Source organism: Cryptococcus neoformans, chromosome 3 (genome assembly GCF_000149385.1).
Source record: "Cryptococcus neoformans var. neoformans B-3501A chromosome 3, whole genome shotgun sequence".
Lineage (NCBI taxonomy): Eukaryota > Fungi > Basidiomycota > Tremellomycetes > Tremellales > Cryptococcaceae > Cryptococcus > Cryptococcus deneoformans.
The window spans coordinates 1,312,113-1,330,832 of NC_009179.1; the positions used below are offsets into that span (position 1 = coordinate 1,312,113).

An 18,720-nucleotide genomic window follows, 5' to 3' on the forward strand; every position below is an offset into this window, starting at 1 on the left:
CGCGCCACGGCTCGCCATCAGCAAATACTAACCACGACACACCTACTCAACCGAAAGTTGACAATGAGGGGATGAGGAACTAACGACTCACATGAATACTTGCGGACAGGATTGCTATCGGTCAATGAGCACGCCGTTTGCGGCGGTATCACGCTGGTGGCCATTTTCCTGGATCGTGTATCTAAGGACGGTCGGTATGTTGCTGAACGATTTCTGCTTAGGATAATACCCTGGGGCGAGAGTGGAGACTGCGATAGTCCAGTTACTGGATTGCCTATTTGATATCCTTCTTGTAGGTCCCAATGGATACTGGCAACTGTTGGCGCTTTTCGGAGCTATAAAGGTATGATAAGATTTCGAGAGGTGATGAGTGAATGATGATTTTCCTTCATTGGCGGCCATAGGAGCTCGTGCAGCAATAAATAAATGGATAATTGCTGAAGAGTCGTAACAGTAATACAAGATTTAATTATAACAAGATATGGCGTGACTTGGAGTTAGGAGTACGCAGGAGCCCGACCGCGGTCCTCAAGCAAGGCCTCTCTACCTCAGAATAACTCGCTTGCGTATTTTTCGTAATTGCAGTATTTCCGAAAGATTTTAAGCTGAATAGCAAACAGCACTGGTGGGATCCGCTCTAAATAGACAGACTGCACCTCATGGTCACTTCGCTTACTTGCAGATCGGCTGCCGCTAGGAAAGAGAGAAAAATTGGGAAGAATAAACGAGACAAACCGAAACGTCGGCGAGATAGTCCGCACGAAATTTTTCCCCTGAAAAGAAGCTTCCATGCAAAATTCTAGATCCCGACATGATCAAGACAGCCGCCAGCCCGCCACCCAAGCGGCCAATCCATATACGTAATGGACAGCACCACCTCGCTCCACATACCTCCACTCTCTTTAACCACCTCAAGTTGCCAGTCACGGTCAGTGAAGGCAGACAAGGCGGACGAGTTGGTGAAGGAAAGTTCTTAGAGATGGTGTCCATGCATCATATACATACTGTTTGGTGGGTGGCCTGGTGGCTATCTTGATAATGGCGGGACCTAATATGGTATTTTTTATCGGGGGGGAAAATTCGTGCCAGTGCCGCCGGCAGACTATCTCGTCGCCCCCGCTGTAAACCGAAACGCAAGCACAAAAAGTCAAGATGCAAATACCAAAAATTCCTTCTTATGGTGACTTCGTCTCAATCCTCACGATTCTTTTTCAACAAGAACCTGCTGTTGGTGGAAGCGGCTCTCCAGTTCTCTCGATCTATTTCATCCACCACTTTTTCAATCCTTCTTCCTCCGTGCTCTTCCCCATCAGTTCTTCATCCGCGTTTACCAGAGGCATGATTTCGCCTTCTCTTGCCACCGGAGGAGGCTCTGCGTCCGTGAATGTAGCCAACCTGTTTTTAGTGAATTGAGGCATTGGCGCGAGGCAGAATCATAGACGACCATTTATCCACTCCCCTGCTGGTTTCCATCTGTTGACCATGGTGCACCGTTCACAGGGTGCTAATTACTAGATCATCACAATAGTAAGACAAGCTAGAACAAGAACTGCATACTGCTTTTATGAACAAAGAAAAAACGAGCAGCCAAGAACCGCAGACAAAGAACAAAGAATTTGAATACTTACCAAAAGACATCATAAGGGAGTAAAAGAAGTAAGATACCATTTAAGAAAAGAAGAATGGCCATACTGTACCTAAAACCTGAAAGGTCTGTACCCTAATATATCCTATAAAGAGCTCCAGTTCATGGTTTCTAAGTGATTTCCCTCCAATCCAACTGATTCTGGCCCCCTTGGCCTTATAGTCTCCAGCCCCGAGTCCTTCTTCTCCTTTTGCCTTTGCTGTCCGTTCTGTTATCACCCTGATATCGGTCAATAATTGCGGTCTACGAGCCTTTGAGTGGTGACCTATAATAGCTTCAACACCCAAGAGCACCTTTACCAGATCATGCACCTCACGCAGCTAGAATCCAAACCGCTCCTCTTCAAACTCTACTCCTCCAACTGCTGTCCGTTTATAGGCTTGTAGGGCCTTGACGGCCTGCATTGTACTGTATACAAGGCCCTCTGGGCCACATGCCGTGATGTACATCCCGTTTGCTTCGGTCAGATTCTGCCGATGATGGGCAATGGTCTCGTCGACAATCTTCGAAATGATAATGTTCAGATTGGGGCGGGCTGGGCGAGCTGTAATGCCAGAGAGTTGTACGTATTTGTCTCTCATTGTTGACATTGTTGAAGCAGCAGATAGATTGCGGGATAAGTACGCCACCTTCTCTGTATTCGTCCCTGACATATGACCAACCATACCTGACTTCTCCGCGCTAGTCTCAACATTGAAGCTGGAGAGGGCACTAGCATCGGGAATAAGTGCGAGAGGCGAAGATGCTGGACAACGGGTGACGAAGATCTGGATCCTGAGGGCTGTTGGGGAAGCATAGTTGGCTTGCCTCCTTTGTCCTTCAATCGAAGCAGCTTCCCAACTTTTCGCATCCGACACTAATTCTAGCAAAGTAGCCATCAAAGGCTTTGCTTCTTGTTCCGTCTTGACAATCCACACCAAATCCACAATTCGCGCTCTGACTGCACCAGTTGGAGCGCGCATCACGAGGTCATGAGCAACGGCCAAAGCGTGCGTGATGCCTGACCCGCCAGCAATAAGGACCAAAGAGGAAAAGGATGAAAGCATGGTATTCCCTGTTCCTCCGTAAGGACCTTCAATAATGATTTTGACATTGCGACCTGCTCCCGATTCGGGTTCAGTAGTGGAAGCTTCAAGCGCTCTGGAATAGTCAAACAGCCGCTTTGTCCAATCGCCTGCATCTTTGCACATGAGCACCATACCCTCGCAGTTAGGGGCGGAAGAAATAGTGAAAGGGTGCCCCTCAAAACCGTGTCGGCTACCTAGAGCAGGAATTCGAATCCGAACATGTTGGCCAGGGCGCCATCCGGACTTCAAGGCAGGTACAGTAACAATGGTGGTATTACTGCTGGGAAGCGCACGTAGATGAGCTTTTGCGAGACGCGTCTTGGCCAAAGATCCAGCGAAAGATACGAAGTAAAATACGAGTCCTGTGATGCTTTGTACCGCTTTACCTGTCAGCAAGACAGTCCAATTGATACGCATGAAAACCCCCGGTATGACTTACCAAAACGGGACAGCTTCATCTACATGCCAGGCCAATCCAAATAGCATCACCATCATGCCTACAAGATGGCACATTTTAAATAGCCCATAATAGGCCCGACGAATGTATGGGAGAGAAGAGATAGTGATCAAAAGCATTGCAGCATAGGATAGGTAACCACATACAACAAATCGCTGAGATGATGAGCTGACAAAGTTACCAGCTGCTAACCACTTATATGCTTTTTATTATTAGACTGATCAGTTCTTTACTGCTTGGAGAGATTGAAGAGTGGTGCTTACTGTAACCAATTACATGGATCGATGCTGCCACGAACAGTATCCTTCCTATAACTTTGTGTAATAGCTTTAATTTTTCGTAGCCTTGCCCAACACACAAATAAAAGCACATTCCCTCTCACTCCCAAAGCCACCACTACAGGCAGTTGAGCAATAGCCACATCGCCGGAGCGTTTGAAGTCCGATCCGTAGCCAGATGTTTTCTCGGCCGGCGAGAGTTTGGATCTCCAGAATAGAGCAAAAGCTATCAATACAACATACCCTACGATGATGTAGACTTGTTTAACGGTTATAATTGATTTGAAGGGCCCAGGTAAACGATTAAACGGAGTGCAAAGAAGGGAGGCAGAAAAAGGCATATAAGAAATAAGAGGAGCGATATGCGGTGGAGGATGAAGAAGAGGGCTCGACACCGGGCGCACTTCTTGGCTCTCATCTTCACCTACCGAAGGTAAAAAGTGTCCGCGTCTATCGGACGCCGGTGTCCTTGGGGAAAGAATTTTAATATGTCTATTTGTCTTCTTCTTTAGGAGCCAGCCTTCACAGAGATCGCCACCACCAATCACCTTTTCCGCTGAAGAATCTTGAGAACCCAGCGATGTATGAAAACCGGGTTTTGGTGCCTGTTTGACTTTGGTTTTATTTGGGTCAAAAAATGAAGCAAAAAGACGGGCTAGAAACCGGGGAAGGTCGATAATCATGCAAAAGGCAAGGAAACCTGCTGTGGAGAGGAGGATGATGCCAGGCATTGTCCCTGAAAATGGCGTCTCATCATTAGCAATAGCCCGTAGCCATCCTGAAGAGAATCCTCACTGTCCATAGAGAGCTGATCGTTTTTTTCTTGTGATATCAATTCAGTTTGATTGACACCAATAGAATCAGGGATTACTGCTGCAGTCAACATGATTGTAGCCCTTCTTTACTATGTCCACGAAGATACCGTTGACCTCCCTTGGATGGCTATGCTTAGAGCCCAATAATTAGCCATTAACTGCTGCTAACAAGATGCAAAGCGATCGTGCAAAAGCCACCAACTCACCATATAAGTAAATGCTGTAGTGCTGATCTTAGTACTATTCTTTCATTCCGTACTACTCAATTGTTACTACGCACTCTTGCTGCAGTCGTAGACGTTTTTCTGTCAGTTCAGCCTGGCCAGCAAGCTTCCCTTTTGAGTTGAGAGGCAAGTGAGGCTTAAAGTATTGGGGGTATGCTAAGTAAGTTTGTTCAGTGGACGATCCAGTCGTCCTGGAAGAGTTGGGACAAGAGAGCGGTGGCGGGGGCAGTGGACAGTGGATGAATGGAGATTGTGGAGGATGAAAAACAAGGAGCAAGTAAATGCAGACGGCCGTGCATCATGCAGCAGTGCAAGGGGCGCAGGAGAGAATGGCACGCTCAGATGAGTCATGTTTGCCTACGAAGAGGCCTGTGCGCCTGTGCCAGACGCGAGTTAGAGGACGTGAGATTTGATGCTGCGGAGTTGTTGGAAGAGGATCGATGAACAAGAAGGGGACACGTGGAATAGGGGCCTTACACTATAGCATCACCCATCACGGTTGCTGGTTGTTGTACGCCACAATCAACGACAAAACAAAACAGCACAATGTCACAGGTTGACAGTCAGTTGTACTGGTAATTACTGGAAACGTAGATACCGAGATCGTAACGTTGTGTTTTATAATGCAAAAAGACATACATACTACCGTACATTATGGCTGGGAAAATTAGGAACGAAGCAGGAAATTGTTATTTAAGTAACCTATTAAAAAAATTATGACCCTATGATTTCATATTTTGCCCATTTATATTACAGAGTACGTACTGGTCTAATAAACTGTTCATCTCTATAGAGGCCCCGTCAGTTTTGGAGGCCCGTCAGTTCTCAAGGTACTACTGTATCTAATCAGCATTGGGACCACGGCGTCCGTGTGCGCTAGGCGAAATCTGTATCAAGCCCACCATAATACTATTTGTGTATCATATCCTCCGCCACCACCTGGACCCTATATTACACGTACTGTCTTCGCGACCGTCAACTTCCAACTCATTCATTATTGCCATTGCAATACTTCGCACTCGAGCCGAGTCGCATAAGGAACAACAAGCAACTATCAACTTTCTGGTCTCTACTTTTGCCCGGTCTTTTTTTGACTGCTTCTTCTGGTGCCGTCCCCGAATTTTGCCTCTTTGGCACATCTTCTAGTCTCACGGGTAACATATCGAACAGTCAGGATATTTGTCTACCCTCGCTTCATTGCCCTTTGATCGTAGGATGAGCTGTCCGTCACCTGGATCCTCTCCATCCACGTCGGCCACCGTCCCTCTTGCAGTTCATCGTCAAAATGACTATCAAACTGCCTCACCAATCTCTCTCCCACCTTCACTTTCGCCCTCAGCCTCGCCAGTGGCAATCTTTAGAAGAGCGATAGTTCTTCATGATCACAGTGATGTGGAGAAGAACTTCCCCGGTGAAAGCAATACTCAAGAGAATGTCGGTCCAATCATGTCATCCGTTCCATTTGCCGCTTCACCGCTCATTGCTGCCACAACTTTTTCACTGGCACCTAACTTAGAACAGCAACGCGGCAAGCGCAAGCGACGGAGATCAGGTTCCGACAGCGATTACAGCCCTCCATATTCTTTGCGGGGGGGTGGGCGACCGCAAAAATCGAAGACGAGACGTAATGCAAATAACGGGTCCCACAGTAGCCAATGCCAAAACGTTCGGAGCTCCAGAAGAACAACAAGATCCAAAGCGCGTCGTGCAAACTCCCCTTCAAGTCTGATTATTACATCACTGGAAGATATCAAGTTAGAGGATGCCGCCGTCAAGTCAGAGATTTCCAGATTAGGTTTGACGTTGCGAGACGTTCAAGGGGATGGCAATTGTCTATTCAGATGTTTATCTGACCAGCTTTACGGTACTGAAGTGAGTTCTGACTGATCGGTATGGTCTGTTACTCACAACAACAAGAAACGACACGCAGAAATCAGAAAGATTGTATGTGACTATCTAGACTCCCACAAAGAGACTATGGAAGGTTTCGTGGTGCCTTTCATGAAAGAAGGTGAGAGATACGAGGGCTATGTGCAGCGAATGAGACAATCCAGTGGGTTTAAATCGCAAGGTACATTCGTGTTTGCTGACATGATCAAAATATCAAAACAGAACAATTTGGCAGTCATATTGAAATACAAGCAGCCGCACGGATCTTCCAGAGAGATATCAGAGTTGTAATGTCAACCGTGGGTGAGCTGTTTTGGGAGGCAACATTTTTCTCATAAATACATAGGCTTCATTTACTATTCCTTGGCGAGCCGAGTCGTCCTGTTTTTTCGGAGACAGGAAATATGACGCTAAGCTCGATCTTCCTGAAGGCCTAGCGATCACCCTTCGAGACGGTATCCCACCCATACAAGAAGGACGCACTATGCTATGGCTGGCTCTTTTCTCACAAGCCGAACACTTTCAAAGTATCCGGCGTCAGGGCGACAAGGACAACGGCTCAGCAAATATCGATGATCATCTTGCTGTCCCCCATGCCAAGGATACTTCTGAAGCTGCACGACGTGAGAGGGGAGAGATTGTCGGTAACAAAGTTGAAAGCCGATCACCCATATCGTCGCATGTTGCGCAATTACTTGCCTCGTTACCCCCCGGCCACGGTATCTCGTCCACCTATGCTGAAGGGGTGCTGTCGCGCGTGAAAGGTGATTTGGGAGAAGCGATTGAGATTCTTCTTGAAGATATTCAGTCGGAAGCTGACAAGGAGAGCGAGTCGTCAAGCGACCAGCGGGTGGAGGAATTACTTCATGAGCTAGCGCCATCAAACACTGCGTGCCCCAGTGATTCATCAGCGATTGAACATTGCTCACTTTCATCAGAGGGAGTTAGTTATCGGCCCAGATCTCCGGCTTTGTCCAGCACAACCGGTACAAGGTCTCGTTCTGAATCGGTTTCTGAGAGATCAAGTAATGGTTCTGTTACCTCAGATCTAGCGCAATCCCAGTCGAGTCGGTCAACAACGGTGTCTAGTGGTCAAGATGCGCCACGAGTAACACCTGAGATAATTTCAGATAGCAAGCTGAGGACAAAGTCGGACAAATTGGGGAAAGATCTACAAGGAATGGTTCTAAGATCACGGGAAAGCTCACGTGAGCCCAAAAGATCACATGACGAGCCGCAAAAGCGAAGAGCGAGTTTGAGATTGAAGAATAGACTATGAAGGTGAGTCATAATCTCACATCTGAGCATGTGTTCAGTGTTAATTTTAGTATTAGCCACTAACCCCATTCGCTGTCGACCATTAAAAATCGTTATGGACACATGACAATTCGCAAGTTGTTGTACCATATTCCCATCAGCTTCATACATAGCTCGCGTCATTTGTCGTCTTCTACTTCTGACTGCATGGTGTGGTTTATAAAATATCGGACATATCAGACTCGAGTCTCCTATGCTAGCCCAGATCATACACTGCGAGAGTTCGAGTGCAAGAACGAAGCTTTGCGGTCAAGTAACGACGAGACGATAGTGACGGAGGCGAGAAACAGATGGCACAAGATGGGAATTAGCGGATGGATACAAGATGTTTAGTAGATCCTTCCGGATATAGTGAGAAGGAAAAGGATAGCGGTGAGGGAAAATATAATCTGTGATACTTTATAAACAAGGGGATGACTACCACATCACGCAGCACCATAAGGAAGCTAAGGAGACGTAATGTACATAGGAAGAATTTGTGTGGCGACAAATATTATGGGGAAAATGCCTATGTACAGTTAGTACGGAGGGCTAGGACAGCCTATATCTATTGGTATTGATATGATGATAACAATTATTGTGGCCCCTCGGACGCATAGCAATGGTGGTTGCTTGATCAGATGCGTGGTTTAAAGCCAGAAAGCCGGCAAAAGGAACCTCCTCATCATCAGGATGTCAGAATACGTACCGGGCCCTAGGTTTATTATCTTTCAAAGGGCGCTGGCCAGTGAGCAACACCAGCCCAATGAACATGATATAGGGAGTCACAGAAGATGGAAGTGTGTTGATGGCAGTGAAGTATTTGTTAGTAAAGGTTAGATCATTGTATACATTTAGTTCGCTTTTTCTTAATCTATATATAAATAATCCCATACACAAGCTAACTATGATGAAATAATACAGAGCTTCTTACTACGAGTAGTTAGTAGTCTAATCCCCTTTCTTCTTCTCCTGCACCATCAGAAGATGGCTGTTCGTTGATATGGCTTTCCATCCTCTATCGTAGCTCTGGTCAGCCGCCAATGCCTCTTACAAAAATGAGTTTGGACATACTGATTGACAAAAATTGTCTGCGTCTCGTCTATAACCATTGCTGGCCCAATTACCATGTTCCCGACTGATAGCGACTCGATCTTGAAAACAGGAACCTCCTCCCTTTTGCCTGATTTACCGTACCAAACGTAGCAATTTTGACTACAGTCTGCGTGTTCAGGGCTAACAACGCTGAGCTCAAGGCTTTTGACTTCTTGAGTAGGTGGTGGTCCTAGGGAGTCAAATGTTTTACCAACGCCGCGGACCTACTCTTTCGGTCAGTCACACCTCTCAAAAAGAAATGGAATAGCACTAATCACTTTGACATCATCTACGACAATGTTCTTGTTGAGCAAAAACCCGAACTCCTCCTTGTACGCCCTCTTAAATTCCTTCTCATAGTCCCCCGATCCCTCATTAGAGATCATCAAAGCCGTATCGCTTCCATCATACCGCATATTCAGAATCCTATCTATGCCGATCTTATCATCTGCAAACCCCGCATCTAGCAAGGTCTTGAAAACGTCTCGCTCCAGCTTGTCCAGCCTGGCATTGAGCCCAGCTTTATTTTCTTGAGAAAAAATAACGGCAGCAGGTTCCTGAAGTTCAAAAACACTATGACAGAGTTAGTAAAACAACAAACCGATACGTGGCAACCTGTTTCCTTTCTTACCGGTCGGCAAGGGCAAGGCCATAGGCGGAGAGAATCGATGAATACTTGTGAATCAACACTCTTTGGATTCCCAGTAACTACGCCAATGCAGTTAATATGAGACATCTTCGCAAAGAATCCAACTGACCTCAGCAATCTCACAAGCATGCTGACCACCCGCTCCACCAAATGATGCCAGAATGTGCTTCTCCGTCTTGAAACCTCTCGCTTCTGTAAGGGTCCTGATCGGCCTCGCCATAGTTTCATTGGCAACTTTGACAAAACCGTACACCTAATGGCGGCGACGCTTATCAGATACGGTTCCGAATGAGTAAGGGTGGGAAGACCTACAATCTCGTCAAGGCTTTTCTCAGTGCCTGATTCTTTTCGTATCATTTCCGCCAGTTGTTCAAACTTTTTGTGAGACGCTTCAGGGTCTAAATCTTGGTCTTCGTTTGGACCAAAACATCGAGGGAAACTGCAACGAGCGTGTGAGCATACAAACTCTGAAAGCAGATTATTGAGTCGAGAGAAATTTTACTATTTCGGAATAAGGCGACCAAGGAACAAATTCCCATCTGTCAGAGCTAGAGGCCCCCCTTTCCGATAACATGCAGGCCCTGGATGAGCTCCCGCGGACTCAGGACCTGCCCGGAAAAGACCATTCTTATAAGTAAGACAACTTCCACCCCCTGCAGCGACCTTGAAAAGGACAAGTGTCAGTTCCGATTGAATGTTCAGGAGGTATGATACAAACAGTGTTGATATCGAGCTGCAGTGTATTGATAGAAATCCCGGCAGTCGTTGTTTCATAAACTGATTCGTAATGCCCAGCATACCTCGAGACATCAGTACTTGTACCTCCTACATCGAGACTGTGAAGGATTTTTAGCAAAGACACATGCTTTAGGCTCGTATTGGCCCCTACTTACCCTATAATCGGAATCTTTTCGTCTTTGTCCCAGCTGGTCAAGGCGCATCCAACGACGCCACCAGCTGGACCAGACAAGATTGATTTGAGACCAGAGAAATTCTTTGAGCAACATTAATCCTCACGTTTAACATATTTCAAAGTACACGTACTTTGAGATCTACCAGTCCCCCATCGGAGCCCATAAATTCAACATGCAAACTGCCATTTTTTCCGCCTTCGAACCCCGAGTAGAAACCTTCGAGGTAATCTCGTAGTATCGGAGTCAGATACGCATCAGCCGTCGTCGATTGTCCTCTGGGAGTCATTTTGATCATGGGAAGAAGCTGCGAGGAAAGGGAAACATGGGGAAACCCCACTTCTGTAGCAATTTTGCCTATCGCTAGCTCGTGATCAGGGAAAGTGTATGAATGGGCAAGGCAGACCGCAATGGACCTGTAACCGTCATCGTACAGATTCTGTAGGTCTACTTTGATGGCTTCCAGATCTTCTTATAGTTAGCCTTCATGTAAGCTTCACGATATTCCACGACTTACTTGGTTCCCTCAGTATATTCACAGCCTCACCCGATAACCCTCGTACTATCCTGCCGGGAATAACAATTTTCTGTTCGTCCGCTCCTACACCTGAATAGGACTCCCCAATGGATCCATCATCATTGAACTTAACGGCATGCTTCTCGTAATTGGGATCCGAAGAGAATCCGACTAATGTAAAAAGCAGAAATAATCAGAAGTCCATCATACAGGATTAAGACGGATCAACTAACCTAAAGTGACTCTCTCATCCACTTCGACAGTTCTGGAGTACAATGGCTTTGCTCGTTTGATATTGAGATCAAAGATATTTGGACGCGCTTGATTGCCAATCTCGAGCAGGTCTTTGAAGCCTTTAGTGATCATCAGGGCATGCTTCTGACCCTTTCGCTCTAGGAGGGCATTCGTCGCGACTGTTGTTGACAGCCGAACGTACTCTATGATAGCTATAAGTAAAAATGGCAACGCATTCATCGCACATGATTAGTCTCACCGAGTTTGTCAACCGGCAGCGGTTTACCTCGCTCAATACCCTGGCCTGTCACCTTTTCGAGGACGCGGCGAATACCTTCTGTGGGGGCGTCTTTATAATTTGACGGATCTTGAGACAGGAGCTTGAATATGAACTCTTTCCGGGTTTCGCTGTGATTGGCAGCTGGGATAGATGCATGTACGTCGGTGAAGGTCCCACCCTATTTGGTTCACCAAATCGGTATAGCGAATGTTCAGCGACTGGCGTGGACAATAATGCACGATTGGAGGAACTGACCCGGTCAATTGAAATGCGAATGCTATGATCAGGGATGCTGCGAGGCATGTTATGTCTGTATATCTGGGTGGGAGGCCAATGATTCAGAAAGCGATGGTTACTGTATTTTATGGGGAGGCGAGACAAATGGAATCTGGAGACTGGCTGGAGACTCCACGCACTCGGCAATCGCTTGTTGAAAGTCGTCGCGATGCCGGGAACTCGGCAACTGATAACCTGGGGTCGGTTTCGTCCTGCGTGGACAATTGCATCAATGACATTCAATACATCGATGTCACCTTGTTCGGCATTTTCTTAGGTAGTATTTCCTTCAGCGTACCGCCAAATATTCCGTCCAGCCAGTAGTCCCAATCATCATGCAGACCACACCCAAAGGTTATGATCCCATCACTCTCTCACTCTTGTAAGCATGTTGCATACTGCCGTACACTCCATGCGCTTATAGTTGTATCCTGACAGCTCCAATCGCTTTATGTGTATTGCGGAGGCTATGGGGCGCTCTCTCAAGCAGACTGCAATAAGTACGAATATAAAAGAACGACTTGATTTCTCTTGTGCTGTCTTTTCTCCCACTGGCGACCTGGTCGCGAATGCGCCATTTGTACCGGTTCACCTGGGGTCAATGAGCTGGTCCGTCAAGTACCAGCTCAAATTGCATGGGAAAAGCCTAAAAGATGGAGATGTACTTCTAACTAATTCTCCCTTGGCAGGCGGGAGGTGAGGCTTCTCCGTCGCTCCCTTAGAACCACTGTCATTATTGACCGAATGAACAGTCACCTTCCAGACTTGACCGTCATTACTCCTTGTTTTGATGAGAATGACCCGAATAAAATTATTTTTTTCACAGCTTCTCGAGGGCGTGAGTCATCATGTATCGATAATTATCTAAGACTGACTCGCTTTTCAGATCATAGGTTAGTCGTCCTTCCGCATACTGTCGCCAAGGATTCCCCCTTGACCTTCGCAGTGATATTGGAGGCATCCTTCCTGGCAGTATGCCCCCTACCTCAACAAACATCAATGAAGAAGGAGCAAACATTCTGTCCTTAAAAATTGTTTCGGACGGGGTGTATGACCATGAGGGGCTCTACCGAGTCATGGTCGAAGAGCCTTCCAAGTACCCAGGCTGCTCAGGATGTAGAAATTTCAGGGACGTCGAATCCGATATCAAAGCCCAGATAGCCGCCAACAACAAAGGAAGTTCTCTACTACGAGCTCTCGTGGAGGAATATGACTTGAAGACGGTTCATGAATATATGGAGCACATCAAAAAGTAAGTCGATGATCAAGTACCTTTAGCCGATCGCTGATATAACCAACAACTGGTCAGTAATGCCGAGCAAGCCGTTAGGAATATGCTCCGAAAAGCAGCTGCAAATGCAAAGACGAACATTCTCCATGTGAGCGCAGTCATCGATGTCACAATCTGTTGCTTATGTCAAATACTCTTGAGGGTATTGATTACCTTGACGATGGCTCCCCGATCGCACTCGAAATCACCATTGACACTGATTCAGGTTCGGCCATTTTTGATTTTGAAGGAACGGGCCCCGAATTGCGCGGTAATCTCAACGCTCCCATATGTGTAGTTCATGCGGCTGTCATTTACTGGTATGTAAAATGTGGCAGGCCTTCCCCCCGTATACGGCCTCTGACGGAATCCATGAATTTCCACAGCTTGCGATCAATGATTGGCGAAGATATCCCACTCAATGCAGGCTGTCTCGTTCCTATTGAGGTTCGCATTCCCGAGGGATCCTTGTTGTCCCCTTCCCCTGAAAGCGCAGTTTGTGGTGGAAATGTCATGACCAGTCAACGCATAACCGACGTTGTGCTTCTCGCATTCAGGGCTTGCGCTGCGAGTCAAGGATGTTGTAACAAGTGGGCTTAATGTTAAAGTCGTGCCTTGCCAAATTTCGCTGATTGACCTTGATATTCAGCCTGACTTTTGGTGCGGGGGGCAAGGATTTTGAAACGGGAGAGGTGATTGATGGATGGGGATACTATGAGACAATTGCTGGTGGTAGTGGGGCTGGTGATGGCTGGCATGGCACTTCCGGAGTTCATTGCCATATGACAAATACCGTGAGTGAGATAATCGATGATGTCTGTATGCGACTCCTTGTTGCTGATTGTGTGCATTTAGCGCATCACTGACCCCGAAATTCTGGAAAGGCGGTATCGTGAGGAGTATTCACTATGCTACACAGAGCTTAAATGTTGACCACATACAGCTGTCATACTCCGCGAATTCGGCTTAAGGTCAAATTCCGGCGGGTCAGGTAAATACAACGGTGGTGAAGGTTGCGTTCGCAGTCTGCAATTCCTTCAACCTTTACAAGTCTCCATATTGTCTGAGCGTCGCGCTCGTGGACCTTATGGTCTGAATGGGGGTGCCTGTGGCGCTCCGGGGCTCAACCTCTGGATCAAACAAGCCCCTGGGGGATCCGCCAAAGGAAAACCGAGGGTCATCAATATAGGTGGTAAAGGTACAATGCAATTCGAAACGGGTGATTTGATAGTACTCCATACACCTGGCGGTGGGGGCTGGGGGAAGCTTGAGGATACCGATAGCAAGTTAAAGCAGGAAGATGAACCACTTCTTCAAGCTATAAAGTGGGAGGCGAGAGGCTCCTGGGCCGATATGGCGAAAGTAGACTTCTGAGTGCGTGCTAGTGAATGTACACGGTAAACGTCAGATTTGATGCACTCTGGGAAGTTAGCTGTTTGACACTAGAAAATTTCTGTCTTCTCGTTCGTGTCTCGCATTTATTAAGTTTGATCATCCTTAATCGCCCTAAATCGCACGTGCATATGATACTTGTTAACTCCTCTGAATTACATTTTTTGCGTTACACCTTCTTGTTGAGCATCTTCTACATTTCCACAGGCCGTTCATACAAATGATAGTTAAAATTCTATCCTTGAGTTTCATATGATATCTATTCAAAATTAGTCCCCACCGCTTGACCCGTTTGCATATCATCATCTATTTCTATCAGCGGGCTTTAATGAATAAAACAAAGATTAAGCGACTGACCCAGAGGCGGAAAAGGAAACCAAGTAGTGTCAAAATTAAAAACACTATTGCTTGTCGTTTCCGTCCTTGAGTTGCCTTGAAGAAGCGCCTTGACCAGCGTGTTAATTTGTATCTGCATACGCAATGACTTACAAAGCTTTGGCCTATATCTGCAGGGTTCTCGTAATGACTGAAAAGTTGGTCGGCATAAAGGAAATTAAGGTATGATACATCATCCCCATAGGGTGTTTGTTCAGTTCCAGTTGTCATCATTTCCCAGTTTGGGATGAAATTCGTCGAGCAATCCCGAGACTTGTATCCCAGCTCGTCGAGGTGATAATTTTGGGAGCCACTATGATCAGCCGCACTCCAAGCACTATTAGCTGCCGCGCAGGGTGATGGCGCGCGCGAGACAGAGAGAGAAGGAGGAAGAACATGATCCTGTCTAGCTTTCGACATGATCTCGCGAAGGAAGTGGGCAAGTTGAAAGCCAGGAACTTCTCAAAAATTGTCATCTATGGAGTATATTTGAGATATTATCGGACCAACCTTGTGTGAGCATGACAGCTACTTGTTCAACATCACGTCCGACCTGATGTAAATCGCAAGCCTCAGGCAACAAGCTCGCCATTCTTATCATGAAGCGAGCCGCATATACCATATTATAATCTGGCTGGATCAGCCAACTTGGCTAGTATACCAGACTTACGAGTGAGACGATTTGCTGAAACGACGATGTTAGTAAACGAAAGCATGATCACCAATAACATACCATATTGAAAATTCTCCGTATACTATAATTACGCAGTGAGCAAAAGGCTTTCGGAAATGGAGTCGCCACGAACCTGTTGACCACGGAGACAAGTGTTGACCAACTGATGTGCCATTTCTCCTGCCTCTTGGAACCAACGGCGACGTTCTTCTGACAGTCCCATCAGATCACGGCGATTTCTGACATCATGCAAGACGTGGGAATTCGCATTGAGGCTCCCAAATAGTCAGTGATTTTGCAACAATAACTCGTTGAAACGTTATTCACAAAGTTCCAGCCCGTCCTGTCACCACTTGAACCGTATGAGCCTTGACACTTCAGCTTCAAAGAAGTACTCACAGGTTTCCCTCAGGAAATGATCTGCTGAAATTCCCCTCTGAGCTGAAGGGTTCTGATCAATACATACCGCAGTTCGGTGACGCATAAACACTTGCCGCAATATCGATCCCAATATTGAAACCAATCTTTCAATGCACAATTACACCGACGTAGCAATTGGTCCACATCAACAGCTGCTCCAACGGATTGCCGTCTTCCGAGAGATAAAGCGAAATGCTGATGAAGAGGCACTAATTTCCTTTTTGTTAGAACTTGAACGTTGGGTGCAAAAGCGAAACTCACTGCGAAATGTGAGGTTTTCACAAGTGGAGACCAGCCTTATGTCAGTAGGTATTGAAAGAGGATGCTCGAGGAATCTGCGAGCGTTGTTAATGGCCCCTTCTGGAGAAAAGATGGCAGGGCGGCAATATGCAAATGACATTCTTTGTCCAACATTAGCTCAGTCAAGTTGTAGGCAAATGATGGCCACACTCGGTATCAATTTTGAATAACTCAATGAGAAGGGTGAGTGACCTTTGTCCACTACGAATAACGAAAATCAGGCTCACTGTTAACCAAATCCTTGCACCCACAACGATGTGGCGCTCTTGGGCTAATTCTTCATGCGATTTGTGGATGTCCGTGTCACGATCTGTCAGATATGGGAGACAGTGATGTAAACCAAGATCCATGGCCATCCGTACAGCATGGCCTATAAATGACTCTCAGTTTTGATATTATGTTGTCACATTGGTATTGCCAACCTCCAGGACGCCAGAATGTCTCCCCCCATGATGCTAGCAGAACTTTGGAAGTTTCAGGGTAATTGGTAAACTTCATTTTCTCGTTCATCACAGAAAGATAAGAATCTTACTCATAGACTGTACGATTTCGTTTCTTGCAACCGGGGTAAAAAGAGTACTCATTGCTATACCATTAGAGAATAGCCTTCACGGTGCTGCTCACCTATCTTTTCTGCATAATCCCGCGTTTTCATTTGAAGATCACTGACCGGTCCTGGTGATAGATAAACATGATATACACATGAAACTGGATGGAATGGTGTTGTTGAGCTCACCCCCGGCATCCACACATCTCAGAGCCACATAGATGATGGTAGTTATTGCAAAAGAAGAGCGGCATCGGAGACTAATTTTGTTAGACAAATTCTGGCAGTCTGCCTTACCTATCCCATGTATCATAATTTGGGTCAAAACAAGGTACATAAGGAGCACACCTGTCAAAAAAACTGTGAAAGTAATTGACAAATATTCTCATTTTGAAGGGCTTGATGCTTACAGACGAAACAATTCCTTGCCTTTAGAGATTGAACACCATCCCAAGTCGACAGGATCAGGAAACGAGTGATTTCCCCTCTGGACAATTCTCAGTTCACTTTTCGTCTTGTCATCTGCTCCTCCTTCGAAGCGAGCCTTCTTGAGTGGCCTCTCGATATGTGTATCGATACTTAGAGTCATCGGTGTACGAACGCTTTCGGGGGTCTCTTGCCTGACAATATGTGCATCTGCCTTCAGCCGAGCAGCTTCTGCCAAAGAAAGCATGTTTCCCATTGGAGCGGTTGTCTGGTCTGCCGCGAAGACGTCGACATCAAGGTCAGATGGGCAGTCCTCTTGTAATCCTCGTTCACTTTCAGTGGTCCAAGCCTTCCGATGCGGGTGGTTCTGTGTGCGAGATAGCGCAAGGGTGGAAGCTTCAGATTGACAGTGAAGCGGATCCTGTTGAGTATGAGAACTTGATTTTTGAAAGTACTTCGTCTCAAATTCTTGTCCATGGGGTTTTTGAACAAATGGATGGGAATCTATTCACATGAGTACAAAGCCTGATAGATGTAGAAATTGGCATACTCTCTACACTGCTGGACTTGCAGGCGGCATCCCGCTGCAGGCGGAGCAACTCTTCTATACTTCCCTGTATTGAGGTAATTTGTCCCTCTACCACGCGTAGTCGACTATTCAACAATGTAAGCGACAGAGGCCAGGGGTAAAACAAGGATGAGCCTACTCCTCGACTTTGGAAGTTTTCGACTTTCTAGGACCCTCAAACGTGCATGGACGACTACCTTGAAGACAACGAGTGCATGATTGACTGTCTTTATCTTTGGTGCAGCGCATTTTCAAACGATGACACTCGTCCTACCAATCAAGGTTATCAGCGAGATGAAAACCCCGTCAGTCACAGGCCATGATCCCAGCTCTACTCACACATGCCCCTATGTGGTTGGAAAAGGAAAAATCAATGATCAGATTGCTTCACATGACATTGCGTGCTTCAGTATCGATATAAGACTACATACGATTAACAGTCACTGAACCTGTACAATAATCGCATTAGCAATTTTATCGATATAAGGGACAAGCCTTGCTTTATCACAAAGATACAGTTCGTTTCTATGTACTATTCCTGAACGAGTACTCACGATTGGCATCTGATTGAACCGGCTCGTAGTTCTCGTTCGAACGAGAAGGTTGAGAAGGATCGGGGGTACATGTTGATGATTGTCGCCCATTTTCGAAAAGAGGCAAGTCGTTGAAATTCCTCTTTTCCATGATCAATGTACAAATAAGCGGAAGTGAATTGCCTTGGGTCCACTGAAACTCCTTATCACAAAGAGTTAGAGTTATTATCCTTACCGGCCTCGGGCAAAAACTACAGAGCGAGAGCACTGGATAGTAGAATCTGTCAATTGGTAGACAGAAGGAGGTTGTCTGTATGGAATACTCGTAGCAGTCTCAAAATTGTGTTCTGTGCTGTATTCTACGTCCTATGTACGTAGTACGTTCTTCTCTCATCTTCACCACCGTCACTCATCATTGCTTCATCCCCCGCTGCTCCGCGACTCCCACGCCGACAAACATTCTTCGGCTACTTTCGGCCCGATCTAAAAAGTTTACGTAATCGTAATCATAAGCTATTTCTAACCTTCTCTGTATTTGTTTTTAATTAATAAATGCAGCTTGCTATTATATAAATATTCTAC

General features: G+C 46.3%; 6 protein-coding genes across 6 annotated transcripts in view; 2 read left to right on the top strand and 4 right to left on the bottom strand.

The window, feature by feature from the left end:
- Positions 1-164, bottom strand: part of CNBC4540 (hypothetical protein) — a gene marked incomplete at both ends in the record, with an annotated part of 2,151 nt that extends 1,987 nt beyond the window's left edge. The window contains one exon of the mRNA XM_771306.1: positions 92-164. Coding sequence (XP_776399.1) covers positions 92-164 — 73 coding nt within the window. The remainder of the gene's footprint in view (positions 1-91) is intronic.
- A 1,801-nt stretch (positions 165-1,965) lies between these two features.
- CNBC4550 (hypothetical protein) lies at positions 1,966-2,844 on the bottom strand (the record flags this gene model as incomplete). Its single annotated transcript, XM_771307.1, has 1 exon — positions 1,966-2,844. The coding sequence occupies one exon, from the start codon at positions 2,842-2,844 to the stop codon at positions 1,966-1,968; it is 879 nt and encodes a 292-aa protein (XP_776400.1).
- Positions 2,845-5,701: 2,857 nt separating this feature from the next.
- CNBC4560 (hypothetical protein) lies at positions 5,702-7,655 on the top strand (the record flags this gene model as incomplete). Its single annotated transcript, XM_771308.1, has 4 exons — positions 5,702-6,358; positions 6,404-6,539; positions 6,599-6,675; positions 6,723-7,655. 4 exons carry the CDS (start codon positions 5,702-5,704, stop codon positions 7,653-7,655), a joined length of 1,803 nt encoding a protein of 600 aa, XP_776401.1.
- Positions 7,656-8,623: 968 nt separating this feature from the next.
- On the bottom strand, positions 8,624-11,661 carry CNBC4570 (hypothetical protein; the record flags this gene model as incomplete). Its single annotated transcript, XM_771309.1, has 14 exons — positions 8,624-8,690; positions 8,747-8,991; positions 9,046-9,340; positions 9,399-9,475; positions 9,526-9,669; positions 9,729-9,855; positions 9,919-10,079; positions 10,135-10,252; positions 10,310-10,410; positions 10,461-10,795; positions 10,845-11,015; positions 11,078-11,281; positions 11,338-11,536; positions 11,614-11,661. 14 exons carry the CDS (start codon positions 11,659-11,661, stop codon positions 8,624-8,626), a joined length of 2,292 nt encoding a protein of 763 aa, XP_776402.1.
- A 308-nt stretch (positions 11,662-11,969) lies between these two features.
- On the top strand, positions 11,970-14,278 carry CNBC4580 (hypothetical protein; the record flags this gene model as incomplete). Its single annotated transcript, XM_771310.1, has 11 exons — positions 11,970-12,016; positions 12,073-12,330; positions 12,387-12,472; positions 12,521-12,527; positions 12,581-12,886; positions 12,944-13,013; positions 13,067-13,224; positions 13,291-13,494; positions 13,554-13,698; positions 13,760-13,796; positions 13,848-14,278. The coding sequence occupies 11 exons, from the start codon at positions 11,970-11,972 to the stop codon at positions 14,276-14,278; spliced, it is 1,749 nt and encodes a 582-aa protein (XP_776403.1).
- Positions 14,279-14,555: 277 nt separating this feature from the next.
- CNBC4590 (hypothetical protein) lies at positions 14,556-18,289 on the bottom strand (the record flags this gene model as incomplete). The annotated part of the gene is made up of 21 exons (XM_771311.1): positions 14,556-14,602; positions 14,654-14,741; positions 14,786-15,129; positions 15,182-15,301; positions 15,342-15,356; positions 15,405-15,426; positions 15,478-15,619; positions 15,672-15,696; positions 15,744-15,785; positions 15,839-15,973; positions 16,026-16,165; positions 16,215-16,434; positions 16,487-16,556; positions 16,735-16,739; positions 16,801-16,971; positions 17,026-17,541; positions 17,588-17,691; positions 17,745-17,875; positions 17,945-17,952; positions 18,037-18,054; positions 18,160-18,289. 21 exons carry the CDS (start codon positions 18,287-18,289, stop codon positions 14,556-14,558), a joined length of 2,493 nt encoding a protein of 830 aa, XP_776404.1.
- Positions 18,290-18,720: the final 431 nt, after the last annotated feature.